General features: G+C 46.2%; 1 protein-coding gene across 1 annotated transcript in view; it reads right to left on the bottom strand.

Moving 5' to 3' along the window:
- Positions 1-23,687, bottom strand: part of ADRA1B (adrenoceptor alpha 1B) — a 49,209-nt gene extending 25,522 nt beyond the window's left edge. Inside the window, exon 1 of the mRNA XM_081826265.1 lies at positions 22,469-23,687. Coding sequence (XP_081682391.1) covers positions 22,469-23,417 — 949 coding nt within the window. The 5' untranslated portion in view covers positions 23,418-23,687. The remainder of the gene's footprint in view (positions 1-22,468) is intronic.
- Positions 23,688-25,112: the final 1,425 nt, after the last annotated feature.

Here is a 25,112-nt window from a genome sequence, read left to right as displayed (position 1 = left end):
TCATAGAAAATAGAATGTTTGGAATTTTCGTATTTTTGGGATAACATTTCATACTACATGCACCACTATGAGACTTTCTTCCCTCTTCTCTGAGCAATTTGTTTGGAAGATATTTCTTAATTAGTATACAGATTTAATTCATTCTTTCTAACTCTTGCATCAAAGTCCATTGTACAGATGTGTCAGGGTTAATTCCTCACTTGCCTATTCATGGTCATTTAGGTTGTTTCCCAATAAGAATATATTTTTTTAAATAACTTTTTTCTTCTCTCTCTCTCTCTTTTTTAGAGAGGCAGGGGAGGGGCTGAGGGAGAAGGGTAGAGAGAATCTTGAGCAGGCTCCACACACATGGGGCTCCATCTCACGACCCTGAGATCATGACTGAGCCAAAATCAAGAGTCAGAGGCTTAACCAACCGCACCACCCAGGCACCCCATTTTTAAATAACAGTTTTATTGAGACATATCACATATCATAAAATTCACCATCTTAAAGTGTACAATTAGTGGTTTTTAGTGTGTTCAGGGAGTTGTACAAGCATCACCACTATCTAATTCCAGAACATTTTCATCACTCTCGAAAGAAGCCCAGTATCCATTAGCAATCACTACCATCCCTCCTCCCTTCAGCCTTTAGCAACCACTAATTTACTTTTTTCTCTCTGTGGATTTGCCTGTTCTGGACATTTCGTTTGGTGGAATCAGACAATATAGGACCTTTTTGTTTGGCTTCTTTCCTTCTCATACCCTTTTCAAGCTTCATCCATGTGGTAGCATGAGTCAGTACTTTTTTTTTTTTTTTTTGTGCCAAATAATATTCCATTGAATGCATATACGGAATTTGTTCATCCATTTTTCAGCTGACAGACATTTGGTTTATTTCCACTTTGGGGCTATTACGAACAATGCTTCTGTAAACAGTTGTGTACAAGTTTTTAGGTGAGCATATGTTTTCATTTCTCTTGGGTATGTATCAGGAGTGGGATTGCTGGGTCATAAGGCAGCTCTGGGTTTAACTTGTTGAGGAACTGCCAAACTTTTCCCAGAGTTGCTGCATCATTTTACATTGCCATGAATATATATTTTTTTAAACAAGAAAGAACATATTCATTGGGCAAATGGATGTGTTGATTAACTTGAGACATCATCAACCACGTGAGGAGCAAGCTGAGAAACACGCTCAGTGCTGTCTGGTAAAACTTTCCGTAATGGTGAAGATATTCCAAATCTGCGCCGTCCCACGTGGCAGCCACCAGACACGTGTGGCTACTGAACTCTTGAAATGTGACTGCTGTGACTGGGGAACTGAATTTTTTATTTTATATAATTTTAACAAATTTAAATTTGATTTGCCCCATGTGGCCAGGGACTACTGTGTTGGTCAGCCGAGTACTTAATCTCTCCTGTCCGTAAAAACTCACAGTTCCCAAAAGTAGGTTGCCTTAATTTACCGGGAAAGTGACGTGCCTCCTGGTCTGAATCTCACAGCTCCAAACCAGCTCCTGTCACAGACATTACAGAGAATAAATTCGGAGACTATGATTCCTTCAGTTAGAACTGCACCACACTGAAATTCAGCTAACTCCCAAACTTTTTCAGGGATGTGTTTGGGAAATGGGCACTTTTGTGTATCTCCTTTATGCTTTCAGCTCACTCAGTTTAAAGAACTGGCTTTATTGTTTTGTTTCTTACTACAAGAGGAATACATATTCACTGTAGAGAAGCATGAGAAGAAAATAAAAATGACCACAGGCAACTACTGTTAATATCTTGGTGTGTACGGGTGGGTGGGTTGGTGTGCGTGTCTACACAGAATTTGTTTTTATTTCAGCTTTGGGGACAGGGAACAGAAGTACCCCTGGAACCAGTCTTCCTCCTCACAGCTCCTGTGAGATTTCATTCCCTTACTGCATTCTCACTGTGTGCCAGGCCTGTGTTCCGTGGAGTCAAAGTCTCATGGGGAAGCTGGACATCAAAAACCCATTCCAGCCCAGGGTGATTGGGGGCTGATGGGGGCTGGGGGCCTGAGAGCAGAGAAAGCCCAGGAGAGAAGGAGCCTCTGCCTGGAGAGTTGTGGAAGTCTGCAAAGGGGAAGTGACATTTGAGCCGGACATTTGAATTGCAAGAATTTATGACATGGAAGAGAAGGAGAGGGGTGTTGCAGACAGAGGGAACAGCATGTGCAAAAGTGTAAAAGGGGGATAAGCTGGGCGAGTTCAGGGAAGGGAGACTGCTCCTGTTTGGTTGGAGGGGTAATAGGATGGGTCACGTGTGGCTTATCTGCTTTTGTGTCGTCGAGTTCTCCTATTCGCCTGATGAGATAAGTAAAATGTCATTCCCGTTTTTTATAGGCAGAGAGTGGAAGCTGAGGGAGACTAAGTCATTTGGCCAAGGTTGCACAGCTTGTGAGGGGCAGAGCTGGGATTCTGGTTTGTGGAGCCCAAAGCTCAGTCTGGAGACACGAGGTAGGCTGGAGCCCAGTGGTGAAGAGACTCTCCCGCCATGTGCAGGAATTGAGAAGCTACCTCGATGGTAGTTCAGCACGATCCTGGCGTGACTGGATCTGTGTTTTAGGGAGATCATTGCCAGGACAGCTTTGGGGAGAGCTCTACCCACACTGTAAGCCGGTCAGCAATTTACCTGGGAGTGAATCCCTCTCAACACACACACACACACACACACACACACACACACGGCTTCAATGATCGGAGCCTCTGAGAACCCCGCACTTTTTGTCTCTGTCTCCCTCCCCCAGTCAAAATTTGTAGCAGCAGACCCGAATTGCGTGTCTATTCCAGACCATGGTGGGCGGGGGGGCCGGGACCTAGCTCCTTGCCGGGGGAACTTCAACAAATCACTTCCCAGTTTCCTCTTCTGCAGAATGAAATTGTTGGAATTTCTGTGTTTAAATGCCCTTTCCATCTTTAAAACTGGCTCCTAAAAGCAGTGGGACCTATTAAGGGACTTCACTGTGGCTACACACCATGATTTTTGGAGAACTGAGATAGGTGGAGACTGGCTGCCCCCAGATTTTAAGCCTCTTAGCATTTCTTGCATGAGGCCAGAGATCTGGCTTTCTAGGCATCACTGAAGATGTAACAGAACCTTCTTTTGTTTGCAGACTAGGCCAGTGGAAGCAAATAACCTAATTAGGACCTCACAAGCAGCTTGCCCAGTTAAAGCTAATTTAATTAAGGTCTTATTAGTTGTTATAACTACTTTTTAATGAAGCTTTATTACATTCAACTACGCAGATCCCAAGCAATTGTATTAAATGTTGGCAAATGACCCATTAGTCTTTGATTTCACTTCTTTTTTGCATGGCTCCCACCTATCCCGATATTCAGATGCCTGTGGTTGATTTGTTTTTTCTTCAAAGCCAGGTGCAACCTTGAAGGCATATTTCCCTTTTTTACCTAATTTCCCATTTCTCTGGGATTCCCTGTACACTGGAGGTGTATTGGAGTGATATGAAGGATGGAGAAAGCCTCCCCATTGGCCTCCCATATTTCCTAATATTTCCACCATTAATCACTCCCAAATTGCACAATTTTGAGGACTAAGGGCCCCTCCTTGAAATGCCAATGGTATTGTGGAAACACAGGAAACCATTATTATGGATTAATATCTTACCACAGATTAGCTCATAATATTAGCTAATTGGCCAATAAATGAGACTCAAGAAAATCAATCCTGGGAGTGAGTAGTTTTGATAGTTGTTAGTGTGTAGAGCAGGATGGGGAAAAAACCAAGAGTTAGTTACTTTCTACTATGCACCAGGCACTGGGCTAGATACTTCCACATTTATTATCCCCCATTTAATCCTCTTAAAACCTTGATATGAATGCATTATTATAACTGATCTAATAGACAAGAAACAGGGGCACAGAGAGGTTGAGTCAATGTCAAAGTTGCACAGCCAGTGAGGGGGAGACTGGGGATTTGAAGTCCCAGGACACCAGGCAAAGGCTTGGAGAGGGTGGCCGTGCAGGGAGCCTTGGCCTCTAGGGGGCAGTATCAGGACACTGGGGGTTAAATTAAGCACTTGGGGGTGTGGGGGTTATTACCTGTGGTCAGGTAAACCCCAGCACAAGTGACTGAGTGGCACTAAAAAAAACCTGGCAGTGCTCACTGTTTGACCCTGACGGGGCTGATGTGTTTGCATTCTATCTCTCTTCGTCATCAATGGGCAGTGTGCTGGCATCATTAAGAGCATGGGATTGGCCTCAGGCTGACGCAGACACAGAGGCCAGTTCCAGCTCTTTTCTGTAGGTATGAACCTGGGCAAGCTGTTTAAGCTCTCTCGGCCGGGATTTTCTCACCTGGACAAAGGGATACTGGTGTCTTCCTCATATTCCTGTCGTGAAAGTTACAGGCTGTGTGTCAGGCATCTAGCCCAAGGAAAGTGCCAGGGAGTAGCGGCTTCTCCACTTCTAAACTGATGAGCTGTGTGGCTACAGTGGGAGGGCCATGGGCAACAGGAAACGGACCCCCTGGGGGAAGGGGGGGGTCCAGTCTGATTAGGTTCGTGGTTCTTAAACTTGAGTGCACACCAGAATCACCTGTGGGGCTCAGGAGACCCCCCCCCCATCCCATCACCTGGGCTGCAACCCCAGTCTCTGATTCAGTAGGTCTGGGGTGGGGGCCAAGAATTGTCATCTCTAACAAGTTCCCTGGCAATGCTGGTGCTGTTGGACTGGGAACAACACTGGAAACTCACTGGATAAGGTCACTCGTAGTGGGTGCTCTCTGACCAACACAGATGGTCGTTCCAATCCCTGGGATGGCCATGGGCATAATATTCTGAGTCCTCCAGAGTCTGGGATGAAGCAGAGAAGTAGAGCCCTTCCCCCTGTTTTTACCCTGCTTCTGTGATGTTTTGAGCCACTGGGAGCCAGTCCTTGCAAACAGGGGCCAAAAATGTTCACTTAATTATGATGCCTTATTTATTTTTTGCCATGCCAGTCTCTGAGCCTGCTTAGGTTGAAGGGATATTTGTGGTTTAAATGAACCAATTTTGTGGCGGAATGTGTTGATACAATTTGTTCTTCACAGAGAGCAAGGAGGGGTTAGGCTCTAAGTAACAACTTCTAATTCATCTCTTAGCCTCAAAATTTACACTTTTTTTCAAAAGCTTATCACTGGCTTAACAGGACAGATATTCTCAGACATGCAGAAGCAACAGTACTTGCCTTCCATTGTTCTTTTTACCAAGAAGATTCATCTCCCTGGATATCAGTGAGATAATGTATGCGAAAGTGTCCAGCATAATGTCTTATAAATAAAAAAATATGATTTGCTATGTTCATTAAACAAACGTTTTTTGCGCCCTTAGAGAATAGTGACAGCATGCTTTTACGTGAACGTTTCTCTACTTTGGCACTATTGACACCCTGGGCCAGATAGTTTTCTGTCCTATGCAGTGTGGGATGTTTAGCTATATCCCCGGCCTCTCCCGCTAGATGCCAGTAACGCACTCTAGTTGTGATAATGAAAAATGTCTCCTGACATTGCCAAATGACCCGGGGGGGGGGGCGGAGCGGGGGGGGGGGGAATCATCCTTGGTAGAGAACCATTGCTTTACATGAGTAATCTTATTTCATCCTCACAAAGACCCAGGGGAGGACCTGTTATTTGTCCCATTTTAGAGTGGAAAGGAGGAACAGAGAGGTCAAGCAATTTGCCAAAGGTCACCCAGTAAAGGAGCAGGAACAGAATTTGAACTCGGACTGACATAATCCAGAGCCTCAGTCTTGAACACTCTTCTTGCTTCTAAGAGTACACATTTAAGAAAGTGTAGGGAGGAGGGTCTATTTAATCACATACATGTATCTTGGTAGTTGCTTCTGAGGAGAGAGGTGAACCAGGAGACAAGTGGGGGCTTTTAGATGTATTTGTAACATTTTATTTCTTAAAAGAAGAAAAAAGATACACAGCCAATTCAGCAACGTGTTAACATTTGTTAAATCTGGGTGGAGGAGTCATGGGTGTCTCTCTTATTTTTTGTACTTTTTGGAATGACTGAGATATCTCATAATTAAATATCAATAATTTTAAAAAGAACGAAACACGAGTAGAAATGTAAATATCTTCTGATATTTTCTGAGCATGTGACCATCACACTTGGCACTCTAGTTACTCAGTTTTTTATTCTTTTCCTCTTAACAGAGGGAGTCCCCCAGCCTTCTTTTTTTTTTTTTTTTAAAGATTTTATTTATTTGACAGAGAGAAACACAGTGAGAGAGGGAACACAAGCAGGGGGAGCGGGAGAGGGAGAAGCAGGCTTCCGACCGAGCAGGGAGCCTGATGTGGGGCTCGATCCCAGGACCCTGGGATCATGACCTGAGCCGAAGGCAGATGCCTAATGACTGAGCCACCCAGGCGCCCTCCCCCAGCTTTCTAATGTGCAGGAATCAATCGTATTTTTGTTTCCCCAAAAGGCATAGCTCCTTTACAGAATTTGTCATAATCGTGACAACGTTGACAGGACCTTATAAAATATCTCCTTCAAAGTGGATAGTGTGTTAGACCCGTCACATACCTTAGTAGTTGATGTTTATGCAATATTTACTAGTGTTTGGCACCCGGCTGAGTCCTTTTCATCCTTCCTTTTTTATTCCTCCCTTACAATCCATGAGCAGATGATTTTGGTCACATTTTATAGATGAATTAATTGAGTCTTAGAGAGACGAGCTGCAGAGCCAGGACTTCAGACCTGGATTTGTCTGATTTCAATGTCCCCATTCTTTCTAGTACTGGAAGCTGCCACTCAAACAGGAGTCACAAAGGACCACGAAGCTGTCCCGGAGAAGGAAAGGTACCAGCCCTCTCCACTGGATGAGGGGTGAGATGGCAGCGGCAAAAGACTGGTGGCAGGAAAGTGTTTCCTGGTCGTGTTCCGAGAATCCCTGGCTCGTCCCAAGCACCTGGCTTAGCTTCTCCATGATCTCTGGCCCTGTGGCAGTGGGTCAAAGTTCATCCCGTCCCTGCCTTGTCCTAGATGCTGGCTCTAACACCTCTAGATTTAGTACAGTCTGAAAATAACCCTGCCTCTCCTTCCAGATCAGCAGTTCAAGGTCAGTATTAAATTTCACCCCTGGCTGACCAGAGCCCATTGACTGCCTCTCGAAGAGCCTCCTTTCCCAGCCGAGTCTGCTCAACAGGCCATCTCCTTGCTTCTTGAGCAGTGCTCAATTCAATTTTCAGTTCATGAGGCTGGCATCTTCCAGAGCTAATTTGAATTTTGCAATGAAAATGTGGTGCATTTGCCACGCTCGGGTCTAAATATAGACTGACCACTACATTCCCTGGATCTGCACAGGCTCCCACGGTGGGGGGTGGGGCAAGTTCGGATGCCCAGAGGAATCCTTCCTTTCTAACCATCCTCCAAATGCCTCAAGCTCGTGTTTTCCTGGAGGTTGGGGGGCAGCGTTTGCTTTTATATTGTTATAGATTTAAATCAGGAGCCCTGGAGCCTCGAACCACTGATGTGGACAGTGGTGGGCCTGGCAGGCTTGCGAAAGATCAAATCCATTTATACACCACTGGTGACTGCTTTTTGTTCTCACATCCTGGGTAAAAAAACACACATTCCAAGGCCGCTGCCTGCTCTGGCCCCCCGATGGATGGGGTGTTGCCTTCCAAGAGGGCAGCTTGCTAGCCCTGAACTTGGGAAGCGGACACCAAATTAGTTGGAAGGATTTGAAGCTTTCAAGCCATCTTATCACCTCTGAGGGGAAGCTGACTTGTCATGCGGATGCCTGAAACTTCTGCATTGGCAGTGAGAAGCTTCCACTGAAGAAAAGTAGTTTCTTCAGCTATGCTGAAACACACTTAGTGGGAGTGCAAATTGCTACACCCTTCCCAGAGGATAATTTGATGATATATGTTTGATGCCTTTTACCTGAATCTACCTTTTTGATCTAACCATTCAAAGTGGACTTTATCCTAAGGAAATCCTAAAGAGCAGGTGCAAAAAGATCCTAAAGGAAAAATGGATATAGAAGAATATTTGTCACAGGTGAAAACTCAAAATAAAAGTGCATCAAGAGAGGATGGATTATTCTAAACATACAAAAAGATGCTTAGCCTCATTTCCCCCAAATTTCCTCTATCAAGTTGGCAGAGATCAGAAAGCTTGATAACACACTGTTGGCAAATGTGTGGGCACTCTCAAATATCAGTTATGGAAATGCAAATTGGTACAATCTCTATGGAGGATGATTTGGCAATATTTATAAAAATGTAAAAATTTACTCAGAATAGTCCACTTCCAGGATTTTGTCTTATAGATGATGTAGAAAATAATGAAGTGTGTACAAGAATATTTACTATAGTGTTGTTTGTGATAACAAAAATTATGAAACAACCTAAATGTCCTTCCATAGAGGCCAACTAGGAAAAAAAAAAAAAAAGAAGCACAATGGAATATTATGCAGCTATTAAAAAGGATGAGGTTGCTGTACTTATATTGAAGTACTTGTACAGGAAGATCTCCAAGGTACGTTATTTAGTGAAAAAAAGCCCAAAGTGCCAAATAGTGTTTTTAGTATGTGATTTCCATTAAAAAGAACATATAAATATATTTCATAGAATATCTCTGAATGGCTATGCGGGAAATTGATAACAGCTGCCTCCAGGGAGGGGACGCAGATGGCTGGGGGCCAGCGAAGTGAGAGGGACATATATACTTCTCACTCTACACTTTGTGAATGTAATACCTTGTGTGTGTCTCACCTCCTTACATAAATTGGTTGTCATAACTGGATTGGTTAAATACATTATGGTACTTTTCATTATGGAATGCAATGCAGCATTAAAAAATGTGAAAAATAAATAAAAAAATGAAAAGATTCAGATTTATTGAAATGGCAAGAAGTCAACACTTGATGCTTAGTGATAAAAGCACTAGGTGATCCAGTTTGTATGTACACACACATACACACTCATATAGAAAATTCTGGAAAGTTCCACAGGAAAAATATTAAAACATGATTATATAGAGGAGGATTATGGATGACCTTTGCTTTCTCTTTTATATCTATCTTGCTGTTGTGTCTAAATTATTTTTCGCTACCAAGAGTGACAAAATTCTTTTCATTTTGAAAAAAATACACAAAACCAAAAATCAACAAACAACTTGACAACATATTTTTGAACTGGGGCAGTGGGCAGAGCTATATCCAACAGAGAAAGGGGACAAAGTAATTTTTAAGTGTCCTAGAGCTGGTGATCACATAATAGTATATATATATATATATATACACACACACATATATATACACACACATACACATATACATGTTTATAAAAAAATATTAAATGTATGTAAAGTAAAATTAGATTAAAAATGACAAAGTGCAATTTTTTTCTTTTTGGCCATTGATATTTTTTTCTCTTAAAATCATAAAAAAAATGAATAGTCCCATCACAACTCTACTGAAACTCAATTTATATTTTATCACATTTTCTCAAACAGAATATGTGCTTGTTGTAACACATGAAATAATTCAGAGGTATATAAAAAAGTTAATAATCCACTCTTTTTCCCTTCATTCTGCCCCTGCAGGTGATTGAATTAATGGCTTTGAAAAATGGGATTACATGTTACTCTACGAGTTACTTTTTTAACTTAAATATCATGAACTACCCTCCTAAAGAATAGATTAGTAGACATAGATCTAACCTATTTGTTTTTTTTAAGCTTTATTTATTTATTTTAGAGAGAGAGAGCACATGTGTGAGTGGGGGGAGGGGCACAGGGAGACAGAAAAGGAGAGAAGCAGACTCCCCGCTGAGCCCGAGGGGCTTGATCTCACCACCCTGAGATCATGACCTCAGCTGAAATGAAGAGGAAGCGCTTAACTGACTGAGCCATCCAGGCGCCCCTAACCTATTTGTTTTAATGACACTTTACATTTTACTATATTTTAAATTTCTTATTTATGTAAAATTGAACATAATCAGGCTAAACCATTTAAAATACCAAACATTCCTTGCCCCAGTGATTCCATTTCGAGGAATTTATCTTGAATATGTGGGCACAGACATATATGCGAAAATATTCATTGCAACAGTGTTTGTAGTAGTAAAAGGCCAAACATAACCTAAGTGTCCATCAGTGGAGAAACTGGTAAGTACTATAGGATACGCCATAAAATGGATTATGATATAGCCATGGAAAGGAAAACAGTAACTCTATACATTGACATAGAACTATGTCCAAGACACCCTGTTGAGTGCAAAACATAATCTTCACTATCTGATAGTTTTTACAAAATGATACCATTTGTAAAGGTAAACAGGGGATGCCTGGGTGGCTTAGTCGGTTAAGTGTCTGCCTTCAGGTCAGGTCATGATCCTGGAGTCCTGGGATCCAGTCCTGCATCTGGCTCCCTGTTCAGCAGGGAGTCTGCTTCTCCCTCTGAACACCGCCCCCCATGTTCTCTCTCTCTCTCCCAAATAAATAAATAAAATCTTAAAAAAAGAAGAAGTTAGCTGATAAAAAGTTGCTACAAATAGTTATGCAAAATAATTACAAAGCACGATGGCATAGTCCAAGTTCCCTGTGGTCCTAAGACTGCATTGTTTGAAAGAAAGATGTATACAGAACTTCACATCTTGAAGTACATCTTTATGTCATGTGGCAAGGTTCTTATTCTGGGGCTGTGGGGCGGGGTCTGTGAACTTGGATGGGAAAAATCACTTTTTTTATTTTTAAACTAACCTTTGGCTGAAAAGTTAGCATTTCCTTCAGTAGGAATGTGGGCAGCAAACCATAGTAGAATTAGCAGGATTTGTCCCCAGTAGAAATCAGATTTATGATATCACATTACATTTGTTGCAGATATCTTGAAATATTTGCACCTGTCACTACTTCAAAATTATAGTGGTTATTTATTTGACTTGCTGCTAGATCTTGTTTATTTAATATGTTAATAAAGAAGAACATTTTTTATTCTATCATAAATTTGTTTTTTTCAACACTGGAATAATCATTTCAACATAATTGTTTTCTTTGCAATCCTGTCTCTTATTTTATGTGTCTATAGTGAGAAGGGGCTTCATCAGGTTGCCAGAGGGGCCCAGGGAGCAAGAAAGCCCAAGAACCCTTGTGTTAAGGTAACTTCTGAAGCGTTGGGGACAAGAAGTCACAAATGGATGCTGTCAGGGTGTACTTACAAGCAGGGAGAGGGGCCCTACCATTTTCTCTTGATGCCAGGGGGCGATTTATGGCCTGAATATATAAATTGGAGATGTAATTTTGTTGTTGTTGTTCCAGTCGGTGGAACTTCCTTCCCCCCCACCAGCTGACTCCCTGGATCTCTGCCCGGCTGTGCTGGTGGTGTGAGCCCGGGGGCCCATGCCTGCGAATGACAGTAAGCCCGGCTTGCCCTTGGTCCCATTTTAACCTCCTTCTGGGGCATAGCCAGGGTGCTGAGCTCAGCCTCTGAGCAATGCACGTCAGCCTGGCAAGAAACTCTATCTTAAAGAAGAATTTCAAAAATCATGCGAAGCCAAACCCCAAATGCATCCCAGCTTCAGGGGAGCAAGATGCTGTGAGCAGATACCCCTAGAAAAAGTGAAATGGGGCTCTGTGAGGAATGGTCCCCTTGTGTGTGCTAGAATATTCTGTTTCTGAACATTTGGCCTGAACTGTTCCTTGATGCAAGCTTATAGCACAATTTGTGTACTCACAACAGAGGGGTGCTTGGGGGTTCAAAGGGGGCTCAGATGTGCTGCTGGTGGGTGTGGGCAGATGTACTCTTGACAGAGTCCTAGGAACACAGGCCTGCCAGTGAGCACTCTACCCTGGGTTGACTCACGCTGTCATGCCAGGAGTGGGGGTGATGGATGGAGTGAAGATGCCCCTCCCCCTACAGATATTCCAGCCTGAGGAGTCCTTCAGAGCTCACTCTCCCCTCTGCTCCCCAAATCTTATTATTTCAGCCTTCCTCTTCTCTTGTCTCTGCATTCCAGAGATATGTGTCCTTCAGGTTACACCACTTCTCTTGGGTGAGATGGATCCATTCCTTCATTTACTAAGTATTTAAGGTCAGCCAGCCATGGTTTCAGACACCACCTCCATCACCTGTGGAACCAGGGTACGTTAGCTGAATGAAGATCTAATAATTTCAAGTCAACATTTACAGTGACTCCTTTTGCCCACAAAGAATAGACATGTGAAGTTGCATCTTTCCTCCTGAAATTGTTGCTCACTTCATTTTCATTCTTCTTCTTTCTCCCGATGGTTGAGGCTGTGGGTGCCAGATTCTCTCTTCTCCCCTCCCTCAGGCTCCTCAGTGAGCACACTCTTCTGCAAACACTCTTACTCAGGGGTTTCACATACAGAGGTACTCGTATCACTCAAATTTTGAGTGATAAATTTGTTTTGAGAGTAAGGAGGGTTACGATAATCATCATCATCATCATCACCATGTTTTGGTAACAGACATAATGGGGGTTGGGACATCTGGTCACTTCATTGTAAAGCAATGCTGTATTGCCCGACAAGCAGACCCAGTAAGTCTTTAGAGCAGTAGCAAACGTGTGACATGTCCACTTTTTTGGGAAGTAATTTGATATTAAAGGAATCAAAGTAGTCTTCATGGAATAAACCAGAATGTTGTGGGCCTAACGTTTATCTTAGGGCCCCATATGTGTGTGTGCGTGTGTGTGCATGTATGTATTTTAATTTAGAATTACATTGGAGATGGGAGAAGCATTCACTTCTCATTACCTTGGGCCCCTCTAAAGGTCTTCATCTGACCCTGCTATGACGTCCCCAGAATTGTCTCCTCCTCCGCTTCTTCCACGGGGACCAGGTCTGGCCACATCCCTCCAAGAGGTGAGAGGACCTTGACAAGGGCCGGTAAGGTGAGGGGAAATGGGGTCGGTTGGACAAGGTCTCCACCCTGAGTGGGTGGAATGGTAACCTTTTAATAAAGAATGAAATCGCTGTCCAATTTTCAAGCTCCTGCCTGTGTCCACTCTGGTCTTCACATATCCCATCTTACTTCATTGGCCCCATGACCAGGCCCAAACTGGCATTTGGTTTTAAGAAGCAGTCATGACAGTCTCCTTTCAATGTGCCTGTGATCGTTTCTGGGAATGAGATAAGTCATTTAACGCCTCTAAGCCCATTTCCTTATTTATAAAATGGGCAAGACCCTAATACCTGTCTGATGGGAAAATGGTAGATAAAGCCTGGAATGCACTGTATGAATTATAGCTGCAATTGGTATTTTTACTGAGAGTCTACTGGATACATGTCTTTAGGCATGGAGGATGAGATGAGTCAAACCTGGACCCTGTCCTCCAGAGGTCCACAACCCGAGAGTGTTGGCAACGATGTGCACATCATCCTAATCCCCATGGACAGATGTAGCAGGCATGATAAACACGGGATAGAGGGAGGGTTCACTGCCAGGAAAGGCATGGGAGCCAAGAAAACTTCCGTGAGAGAGGTGTCCACAGAACCGGGGTTTCACAGGTAGGCGGGACTGGGATATTCAGGGGGTACAGAAAGAGCATTTCTAGTAGAGAGAAACAATCTGAACAAATGCACAGGGGAAGGAAGATGCAAGGTGTATTTGGGAAACGACAGCTAATTCTATCCAAGTTATAGTATGCTCCTAATTCTCCCGCTAAACTCATAGTGCTGCCGATTTACTCATTCAGTTAGCTTTTGTGAACACCTGTGTTAGGCAGCGAGGAAAGATGTGGTCACTGCTTATAAGACATTCACAGTTTGTAGAGGAGAGAGGTAAGTCGATCAGTCACCAGGTTTCTAGGGAGAGCCATCCCTGCCATGCTTGGGTGTGGATGAAGGGCACCTGCTTAGCCTCAGCAGTCCTCTCTCTCTCTCTCTCTTTTAAAGATTTACTTATTTATTTTAGGGGGGCACAGAGATAGAGGGAAAGAGAGAGAGAGAGAGAGAGAAAGAGAAGCAGACTCCTTACTGAGCACAAAGCATCTCAGGACCCCGAGATCATGACCTGAGCTGAAATCAAGAGTTGGTTGCCTAACCAACTGAGCCACCCAGGTGCCCCACGGTTCCTCTCTTTATGGGAACTCTAAGGCCCTGGGAGGGAACACAGGAATTTTCCTCATAGTTGTATGATTTTGTAGTTTTCAAAAGTAAGATCTATTAAGTGCAATTGATTAGGGCCACTGTCTGTTTCCACACCGACTTCCCTCTATCTTATTTCCCCTCACATGGGTGTTAGGAAAGGGGCCATCAGCATTTTTGAGAGCTATTAAGAGTTGAGATATATTTCATTTTGGTTCTATTCAGTAAATATATGTAATTTGCAGACTTTTCTTTCTGTATAGCTTTGTCATCTCTAGCCAGTTACTGCAAGGTGGAAAACAGCTTCTGGAGATACTCTCTTGTTCATGATGCTGACTCACCTGGACTTGTGACATCAAGAGGTAGGGCCAGAGGCTGAGTCGTGATATGATAAGTCCTATGGTGCTGGGACCACATGTATGTGGGTGGCAGAGGTGAATCATGGTCTGAAATATATCCAGCCAGAAACTAAACTAAACTGCGAAAAAGTCTTCCAAGTTTTATGTTTTCCTAAATTTGATAAAAGTTTTTTTTTTTTATTTACTTATTTGAGAGAGAGAGAGAATAGCAGGAGGAGCATAGGGAGAGGGATAAGCAGACTCTGTTGAGCATGGAGCCTGACGTAGGCCTCAATCTCATGACCCAAGACCGTGACCTGAGCCGAAATCAAGAGTCAGATGCTTAAACACAGCCACCCAGGCACCCCCAAATTTTATAAAAGTCTTAAAAAACTATGTGAAATTACCAATCATAAGTTGGGAGGCTGCAAAATGTCTGAAGTACCATAATAAAAGAGAAATTTTGAGTTATCTTGCTAGGGGAAAGACCCAATTATTTTTATATTTCTTTATGTTCTTGCCAGGACATGATGACTCTCGGTTGCCGAATGATGGGCTGCCACTTGCCCTTCCTTTCCTCCTTCTCTGAATAGACTCTGGTTTCCCCCAACTCCTTTTTGGGGTTCCATAAGTTGTAGCTCAGAGCTCCACACTTAGAGTACTCCCAGTGATAACGCTTTAGCATTATCTGATTGCCCAGATGTGAATGCAGGTCCTATCCCTCATCAGCTGGGTGGCCTGAGGCAAATCACTCAACCTCTCTGAGCTTCAGTTTCCTTACCTGTAAAATGGGGACAATAACAGTGTGCATTCTGTAAGCCTTTGGAGAGGAGTCAATGAGAGAACGCACAGAAGCACCCCCCAGCCCTGGGTAGCCCAGGGAGCCTGGCACACGGCAAGACCTTATAAATGGGATCTCTTAGTATTATTATTATCAGACGTGATCCGGGAGCACAGTGACTGCGGAAACATCCTGCAGATGCCGGAGAAAGCAATTTCCCAGTGTGGCCCAGCGGCTATCAGTTATTTTTATGAGCCACACACACACACACACACACACACACACACACACACACTCACAGGTAAAGGCATTTCCTGCATTATAGATCAACGGGCCCATCTGGGAGGGCGCTGCAGCTCCACCCACACCCGTTGGCATTTCTGTGGCCTGTTTTGCCCCAGCAGGACTCAGTGCCTCCCCAAATGGTCCCCCATCCTGTTGTACCCTTCACACACCATCCCTCCCCCTCCTGCCCTTCTGCCCCAGTCCCTTGAATGTCACTGCAACGCTGAGGCTAACTCATTATCCATCCCCTCCCTCCCTGGTGCCCTACTTCCCTCCTTTACTGCTCGCTTTCTCCCCCAAATATTTATTGTGTCTCACCACCAGGGTATCGTCCATGATGCCAGAACTTTAGGAGATCACAGTAAAATTTCAAAAACATTTTTGGTGGAAATTGACATAGGGCTACAACTTGTTATTCTGCCAAATAGGACATTAAACACACAATACACACAGGACTATGACTATCATCACTACTTATTACCATCATTCCATCAAAGAAATGCTATTTCAGTGTCCCAAAATAGAAAGGACAGTCATTTATATTGAATACATTTGGAAAAACACAGACTTTTTCTCATTTTTTTTTTTCCTTATTTTGTCACGAGCCAGTAAAAATGTTAGGCCCATGGGCACCAGACCCGAGACAAATGTTCAGAAAGTGCTGCAGTGACAACAGGAATGAGATAACGAGTGCTTACTGAGTGCCAAATGTGGAGTCTGATAGACTCTACCATTTACTAGCTGTTTGACCTTGGGCCAGTTACCAAACCTCTCTGATCTCTTGTTCCCTCACCTATAAACACAGGGATGATGATGCTTGCTCTGCAGAGGGGTTTGTGAGGATTCTGGGCAATACATGGAGTTCAGTGGTGAGCAGTGTACCCATTACACTGAAGAGCTGTGTCTGCAGAACCCATTCTCTTCCTCTTCTCCGGGGAAGCTCTAGTTGAAAGAATTCACTTTCCTTCCTGCCAGCCTTCTGCCTTCCTCCCCGTGGACTAGCCCAAGGTGGGCAGGATTGGAGGTGCTTCTGGCTGCACTGGGGGGAAGCATAAGCAGGTTTTCTTGGCTCTCCATGGGGTGCTCATTCCAGGGGTTCCCAGGCACGGGGAGGACTGGTGCTAGGCTGGCTGCATAGGTATCACCTGGGAACTTATTAAAAATTGGGATTCTTCACCCCTTCATGAGAAATTCTGATACAGTCAGTCTGTGGTGGAGCCCAAGGATCTGTGCTTTTGGGAAGAGCCCTCTGCCAGATGTTTCTGATGAACAGCTGGTCAGTTGTTGGTCACAGTGCCCAGTTTTTGGGTCAGGACATTCTGTCTACTCAGAAGGGTGTCTGGCAGATCACTCCCAGCATGCTGTCCCGTGAACCCTGATGGCTGGGGTCTGAGGAAGGTCCTGGGAGGAATCCTCTTGGCTGTGTTTTGCTGGCCTCTCAACGAATCATACCTGTATCACCCAGAAACTTCAGAGTCATTCCAGACACATTTCTTGTTCTCACTAGCCCTCCTAAATCATATAACTGACCCATCCCCAAGTCCTTGGATCTGTCCATTTCTCTCCACCTTCACTGCCCCCCAGTCTGAGTCTAAATTACCATCAGCTCTCCCTGGGCCTGTGGCCTCCTAACCGTCATGCCTCGGCCTCATGCTCCACACAGAGGCCTGATTCATCGTTTCAAGACATAACTCAGATGTTATCTCTTGTCTGCTTCAAATGCTTCGGGTAGTGGCCAGTGTAGTTTAAGATAAAATCTTAAGTCTTTGATGGGGCCTAAAATCCCTGCATGGCTTGGCCTCTGCCCACACCTGCAGCCCTGACCTGCACCTGCACCCTCCTCCCCCAGCCTTGCTACTTCCCCACCAGATCCTGCCTCAGGTCTCTCAGGCAGGCCCTTCCTTCTGCCCGGACCCTCTCCTTCTACCTGCAGCCTTCACTGAGTTAGCTCCTCCACACCATGTCACTCAGGGGCCCCTGTGATATGCTGGCTCTTGTTATTTACTTTTAATAGCATCTCACCCCTTTACTTTTAGGTCGCTTGTTACAATTTGTGGTCGTGTTTATTTGTGTGCATGTGATTTTCAAATGATCTGTGTTTCCCACTAGAACTAAATCCTATGAGGACATGGAACATAGCTGTTTTGCTCACCACTGTATCTCTAGCACAATATCCGGACGCAGTAGGCATCCAATACATATTTATTCAATGAATGAATGAATGAATGAATGAGTCAAGATGTAGAGCTAGATTCTCAGATGGAGGGCAAGGTCCCACTTTTTCCTCTGGCTGCGGTGATGAAAGGCCGGGCATCGGGAGACCCACATTCTACACAGTGCCGGAGGTGTGGAGCAAATCTAGCCCTGAGCTAGAATCTGGATGACCTTCCCTGACATTTTCTGGGTGAGTCTTTTTGCAGGGGTGAGTGGGGAGCAGAAGAAAGACAGGGCTTTGTAACAGAAGTACAATACCCAGCTTTTGACAAGGTGGCTTAGGAGTTTCGGGGCACATTTGCTATGAGAGCAGATTGGAACCAGGGAGCAAGAAGGCCAGACATCTCCTAGCTGCAGTCAGTGGAACGGCTATGTGCCTGTCCTGACAGACTGGGATTCAACCCTTGGCTCTATCATTTACTTGCTGTGTGACCTGGGGCAAGAAGACTAACCTCTCTGAGCTCCTGCGTATCCATCTTTAGAGAGGGAGCAATTATTCTCCCCTGTCAGGGCAGCTGTGAGGATTAATGAGATAATGTCTGCAAAGAGCCTAGAAGAATGTCTGGCACATAGTACCTGCTTCATAAAAATATGATCTCACGAGGCTGTAAACATCCTGCAGGCAGAAGCCATGTAGCACATAGTAGGTGTGTTAGAAGTCTTTATTAATGATTTCATAAATGGTTGAATGTATTTTCCTTCAGAAGGACTTTCCTTTTCCAGGAAGGATTCCCTGTGTATAAAAATTTCTCCCTCACTCAAACCAATTGCTTTCTTTGTGAGCACCTCAAATCCCCGTGTTTCAAAACAGAGCTGAAGGGTTAGTGTGTGTATTCGTGGGGGTGGCCCTGTCCTGAGTCATCTCTGAGACCCTCACCCTCCCCTGTGCAGGAATTCATCAGCCTCGATTTGAATGAGAGGACTAGAGACACAAATCAATGGAGAGAGGGATTCCTATTTGGTCCCAGTACTATGAGAACACAACTGTTTCTTTGAAATTGACCTTCATTTATTTGGAGGGGAAAGCAGTTAGTTCAATAATGGCTTCCTGGTGCCTTTCAGCATTTTAAAAGACGGAAGAAAGATCCGGAGCGAGGCAAGGTTCCAGTGTTTTCTAAACAACGCACTAAACCCAGCTACCAGTTGGCTGCCCACTACTTCCTGCTGTCTGTGCACCTCCCCCTCCCCCACTCCAATCTATCCTGGCAATGCAATGCACATCCTTAGTAGCCCAGCCACTCCTTGAGACCCTGACCAGGTCTTCCCCAGGTGGGTAGGAGCCAGCCTTCACTCTAATGCCTGGCAGCTGAAGATTCCTTGGACATCTTGCATATGGCCCATTGAGTAGAAATGCTGCTGTATTATATTCCAATTATTTCCTGTCCCTCCATGGCCCAATTCCAGGGGCTGAATAAAGAGGTCCTTGTTTGGTGGAGTCCATCCCTGCTCCCAAGTGAGAGCTGGTCCCTGGTCCGACTTGGTCTGAGGCCACAGGGGAAGGGTGGGGAGGAGGTAGGGAGGGTGTTACAGGTGGGGAGAGCTCCACAGGAGATGAGGGGCCCAGCCCCACAGGCAGCCCAACCCTGTTCCCAAAAATAAAAATAAGGGAGGAAGGAAAACAAATGGGGCCTCTGCCCAGGACCCTGCAGAGGGCATGGCTATTTTCCTTCCTTCCCAGGGGGGATCCCAACCCTTCTCTCCCACAGAGAAGACAAACACAGCTATGGAAATCTCATGCCATCCAGGCACCTGGAAGTCTGTCGCTAATTGGAAGTTCCTTCTACCTGCACTTCCCTGTTTGCCAATGACTGTCTCCCCCTAGATTTGCTTTCTCTCCTTGTGAGCAAAAAGCATTTCATGGAAAATTTTGAATTTGGAATCTTGTTCAGACTCCAAAAGAGTTACTGTTCTACGTCATGCTCCCATTGTTTGGGTGTTACTTGAACTCAGGGGAAGTAGAAAAACCCACATCTCCATTTTGCTGGGATGGTCTTCCTAAATGATTAAGAACATGCTAATTAAGCACATTATCTGTTTGAAGCTCTTGAGTACCTTTCAAAGTCCATCCCAAAGCCAAGGCCTGGAGTCCACATTTCTTACCTGCCAAGGCTTGGGCAACCAAGGGAGAGGATGCAGGCAGAGTAGCTTAGGGACAACACCTGGGGACATCTCCGGGAGATGGTGGCAGGGGTATTCAGACAGGTTTCATGGCAAGGAGAGGAGAAACAAGCTCTGAGAGCAGGCCATGGAAGCCAAGGACCTGAGATATTCGGGGGTTATGGTCTCAGACAGTCACGAACAGAAAGGGAGGAAAAGCAGAGATAGGGTGAGTGAGAAGAAGCTAAGGGTGAGTTTGAAGAGCAGGACCCACAGAGAAGACACATCATCCTGCACCACCGCGTGCCTGGGGAAGGGCTAAGCTTTGCAGCATTTAAAACCTTGGTGTCCAGGAGGCTGGAGCCCAAAGGGAGCTGAGAGATCCTCTGGCCGGTGATTCTCAAAGCCTCGTCTGTGGACCACCTCTTCAGAATCACCTGGTGGGCTAGTTAAACATGAGGATTCCTGGAACCCATCCGATTTACTGAATCAGATTATCTGTGGATTATGTCTAAGAAGCTGAATGTTTATCAAGTTCCACAGATGATTCTGATCTTTAATAGAGTTTGAGAGCCCTTGATTTAGTCCAACCCTCTTGTTCCCTGGGAGTGAGATCTGAAGTCCAGAGAGGTAAAGCAACAAGCCTAGGGTAACAGAGTGGACTGATGGCAAAGCTCACATGAGAACTCTATTGCCCTTGATCCCCAGGGCAGTGCTCTTTCCATTTCGGCATGCAGGCAGCCTCTTCACCTATTTGGACCTGTTTCCATTGCCCCCTAAAGTGAAAGCTTGCACCTTTGATCCATTCCCTGCATCTTGCTGGGGCCTTCTCCTTCCTGAGGATGCTCTGGTCATAGCCTCTGCAGGCTGGGTGGCAGAGGCAGAAGGAAGAAAGGAGAAAAACTCAGTTCTAAGCCTTTAACAGGTGTGGGATTGGCCAGTGAGTAGAGAAGGAGAAACACAGTTATAACTGAGGGGCAATTGGGATTTGGTTTGTAGTACGAAGCTAACTTTCATTGAGCTTTTGCTGTGCACCAGACACTGCATTAAGTCCTTTCCATGCATTAGTGCTAACCCCATGAAGCAAATAGTAATTAGCCCTATTTTGCAGATGGAGAAAGTGAGGCTCACAGACCAGTGGTCCATAGCTAATGCATGACCAAATCACTTCCACATACAACCATGATCTTTATATAGCCCAAAGCAGTGTGAACTGTTACCCACTTTAACCCAACAAGCCTGCAAAAGGACCCTAAGACCTTGGGAAAAGAGGAAAGCTTCTCTGCAGTGAGATGTGACCACTCTGGGGGGTGGAGGTACAGCTTCAAATGCTTCCCACGTAACAGACTAAAAATATTTCTAAAAGGCATTAACTTGCAAGCCTGCCTCAGAAATGACAACATGGAGAGTAGGTTAAACACCTTTTTTCCTTCATCTTTTTTAAATGGAAACTCCTGATGTCAATTTGCTTTCTTTCCATTTACCCTTTTCCGGTGAAAGCAGTGTGTCTGCAGAATTTTAGTTATTTGAGGGATTTGCTTATGTTCGGTTCTAACGGAGCCCTGGGTGTGATTGCAGGCATACATGGTCCATGGCATGTGGCAGCCGTTACCTCTTCTGATATCATGGCACATGACTTTGCAATGATCACCTCCCTCCATTCATTTTCTGGAGTGTCCCCCAGGGATGGGAGAGGAAACCACAGCAGATCAGTGCCTCAGAGAAGGGACAAGTGTTTCCCAAGCCATGTGGACAGCATATCACGGTACCCTCCTCTAGGTTTACCTCCTAACCAGACCTTGTCTTCTTAGGAAAAACCAGGAAGCTTTTTGAACAACTTAGTAAGACCGCTAAACAAAAGAAGATGGACATATTTGTATAGGAGAGGAAGAACTCAATTTCATCCCAGCACGATCTGGTGTCTGGCAGCCTAAGGTGAGGGACCACTGTAATTTAAATCTGGGTATTCCATGACTCACCAGAGTTAGGAACATTTTCGGGTAAAAACTGAAAACACGTGACCGTCTGTCTTCCTTCTCTTTCAAATCTCAAGCTTTAGATGACTCAAAGGCTGACTGGGGTGGCGCGGCTGTTAAGATGTTCTTCCTAACTCATAACGAAGGGAGCACATTGAGGTGAGAGCAAGCAGTGAAGGGAGCAGGGGAGGACGCAGCCTCTGCAAAGCTCATGGGGAGCGTGGGTCTCTGCGAGAGCCCTGGAAATGCTGAATGAAAACTGCCTTTCTGCGTACGAGCTGCCCGCCTGCTTCCCAAACGCCGCGTCTGCGGTAACTACAAACTATTTTGTATGCTGCATTAGTGATGCTGCCTTAGCTGGCACATCATTACTACTGAGATAACGCTGGTGTGATGTTCAAGTCCAGTGTCCTTCTTAATTATTAAACTGACGCTGTTGAATGAGTCATTCCACGTACCAGATTTTCTTCCTGTGGTTCTATTTCAAGTGACTAGCACCTTACTTAGTGTGTTCCACTCGCACCTGAGCTGGTTCTTAGCCAGCTTACCCAGTCTGCAAAGCCTTTGCAGAACAAACAGTATTCTCTAATCTCCAAACACACACAGACTGCATAAAAAACGAAACCCACAAAAAACTTTACAGTAAGCTCAGCAGCAGACCCGAGATCTGAAAATACCCAGTTCCCCTCCGCCAGTCCCCAACTTACCAAGTGGTAGAGCGATGAAGAAGGGTAGCCAGCACAAGATGAACATACCGACCACAATGCCCAAGGTCTTGGCTGCTTTCTTTTCCCTGGAGAACTTAAAAAGTTTGACAGCTATGGAACTCCTGGGGTTGTGGCCCTTGGCCTTGGTACTGCTGAGGGTGTCCTCGTGAAAGTTCTTGGAGTGGATCCTCAGAGTCAGCTCCTTGGAGTTGGACATCTCTTTCATGACGCCGGCCTCCAGGTTCTTGGTGGTCCTCTTGGCAACGATGTAGACGCGACAGTACATGACCAGAATGACCGCCAGAGGGATGTAGAAGGAGCCCAGGGAAGAGAAGAGGGCATAGAAGGGTTCTTCAGTGACCCCACATTCCTTGTCATCGTTGGGCGCTGGCTCCTTCCACCCAAGGAGGGGCCCGATGGAGATGACTGTGGACAAGACCCAGACACTGAGGAGCGCCAAGATGGCCTTCCTCCGGGTGACCAGCGTGGGGTACTGCAGGGAATAGCGCACCCCAATGTAGCGATCGATGGAGATGGCACACAGGCTCAGAATGGAGGCCGTGCAGCACAGGACATCCACGGCAGCCCAGATGTCACAGAAGATCCGTCCCAGCACCCAGTAGCCGAGCACCTCCAGGGCGGCGGAGAAGGGCAGCACGGTGAAGCTCAGCAGCAGGTCGGCAATGGCCAGGTTGACGATGAAGTAGTTGGTGGGCGTCCGCAGGTGACGGTTGCAGGCCACCGACAAGATGACGACGATGTTGCCCACGATGGCAAAGAGGATGAAGGCGCCCAGCACCAGGCCCACGGAGATGGCCCTGCTGATGTCCAGCTGGGGCAGTGTGGAGTTGCTCGAGGTCTGGTTGGGGCCAGTGAAGTTGGCATTTTTCAACTCGCCCCAGTGGGCAGGTGCTGATGTGTTGTGGCCGGTGTCCAGATCGGGATTCATTTTAGAGTCGGCCCTCCATAGCCTGGGGTGAGCGGGCTGGAAGGGCTGCGGCCAAGCTCCTCAGCTGCCCTGCAACTTTGCTTCGCCCGCGGTCTTCTTCCCAGAGGCGCCCTCCCGGCGAGGAGTCATCTCCCCTGCCCGGGGCAGCCCAGCCCGGCGGCGCGTCTCCTGCCTGCCTGCGCTGAGCCGCCCGCTCGCTGGCTGTCAGAGGGAGGCGGCTGCGAGAGGGGCCGAGGCGGCAGCTCCAAGTTTAATGGTCCACGTCAGGCGCGCGGGGCCGGGGGGGCGGGGAGCGGCGGGGGAGGGGCGGCGGGCGGGGGGCGCCCGGCTCGGCCCGGCCCGCGGCGCGTGTGCGGGCAGCGGCGCCCAGCCCAGCCAGCGCCGAGGAGGGTCTGCTTGCAACGAGCCGCCTCTGGGCTGACTGCACGGCGGTGACATCAGGCGGGGGAGCCCGGCGCCCTGACTCCGCGCGGCACTAGGGGGCAATGCGGGTCCAGCGAAGGCACCCGCAGCCCCGACGTCGCCGCCCTGGGCAGCCCCCGGGGGGCCGGACGCGCGCCACCCCCCCCCCCCCGGCCCCCGCTGCCCCCACCCCCAACCGACGCGAGCCTCCGGCTGGGGAAGGGGTTAGGAGCAACCTGAGCGTAGGGACCCCCGTCCCCCACCTTGGGTTGGCCCTCTGGGATTCTTGCCCCTTCTAGTCTCAGAAGTGGCGTGGGGTGTTTGCCGCTAATGGGGGGCGTCTGGAGTCAGCACCCAGATTTAGGGGGATATGCAACTTGTGTGGCGCCTAAAAGGATTGCAAGGTTAGGCAGGTGAGAGGGATTTGAGTCAGATGTGAGACATTCCCCACCCCTTCTCGCCTTTACCTCCTTGTGAAACCTCTCTGGTCTCCTAATAAAGTCCAGAGGCTTCTCTTCATTCGTTTATTCACTCACTCACTCACTCATTCACTTATTCATTCGACAAATTGTTAACGAGTCCCCAGCTGCCTGCGCTGGGGGCATAGCAATTGAACCAAGGAGACAAAGACCTCCTGCCCTCCAGGAGCTTACACTCTACTGGGAGGAGACAGGCAATAAATAAGTGAGCCAATTATGAGGTGTGTCCTATGCTGACAGTTGTAACAGAAAATAAAGCAAGGAGGGGGAAATGGAATGGGGTGTGTGTGTGTGTGTGTGTTGTGGGGAGGGGTATTTGAAATTTTAAATGTCACTGAAATGACAAGTTTGAGTCAAGATCTGAAAGAAATGAGGGACAAGTTACTGGGCTATATGGGGTGAGGGGGGTGGTGGTGGTGGCCGTGGAAGAGACCTCCAGGCATTTGGGGAAAAGACTTGCGAAATCTGGATTATTTATTGATTTTTTTCCTTTTCTGTCTGACATTCATGTTGGACATTCAGTTATAGGGACACACTCCTAAAGGTGGGCATATGGTACTTAGGAGAGAAGATATGGGCAGAGGGAGAGCCTTATGGTAGTTGACATTTATTCAACACTTGTGATGTCCCAAACAGTGCGCTAAATATATTTTGCATTTTCTCATAATCCTAAGAAAGAAGGGCTATTCTCATCATCATTTCCATTTTGTGGATGGGACAAGGTACAGCGAAGTTTAACCCTTTGCCCAAGTCCACATAGCCATCATGGAGAGAAGCTAGGAACTTGATCCAACTGCAGGTCTATCTAAAGTTG

This window comes from Leptonychotes weddellii, chromosome 7 (genome assembly GCF_054177405.1).
Source record: "Leptonychotes weddellii isolate Sample4059 chromosome 7, ASM5417740v2, whole genome shotgun sequence".
Lineage (NCBI taxonomy): Eukaryota > Metazoa > Chordata > Mammalia > Carnivora > Phocidae > Leptonychotes > Leptonychotes weddellii.
The sequence above is the reverse complement of the archived record's forward strand: the minus strand, read 5'-3'. Positions and strand labels throughout refer to the sequence as shown.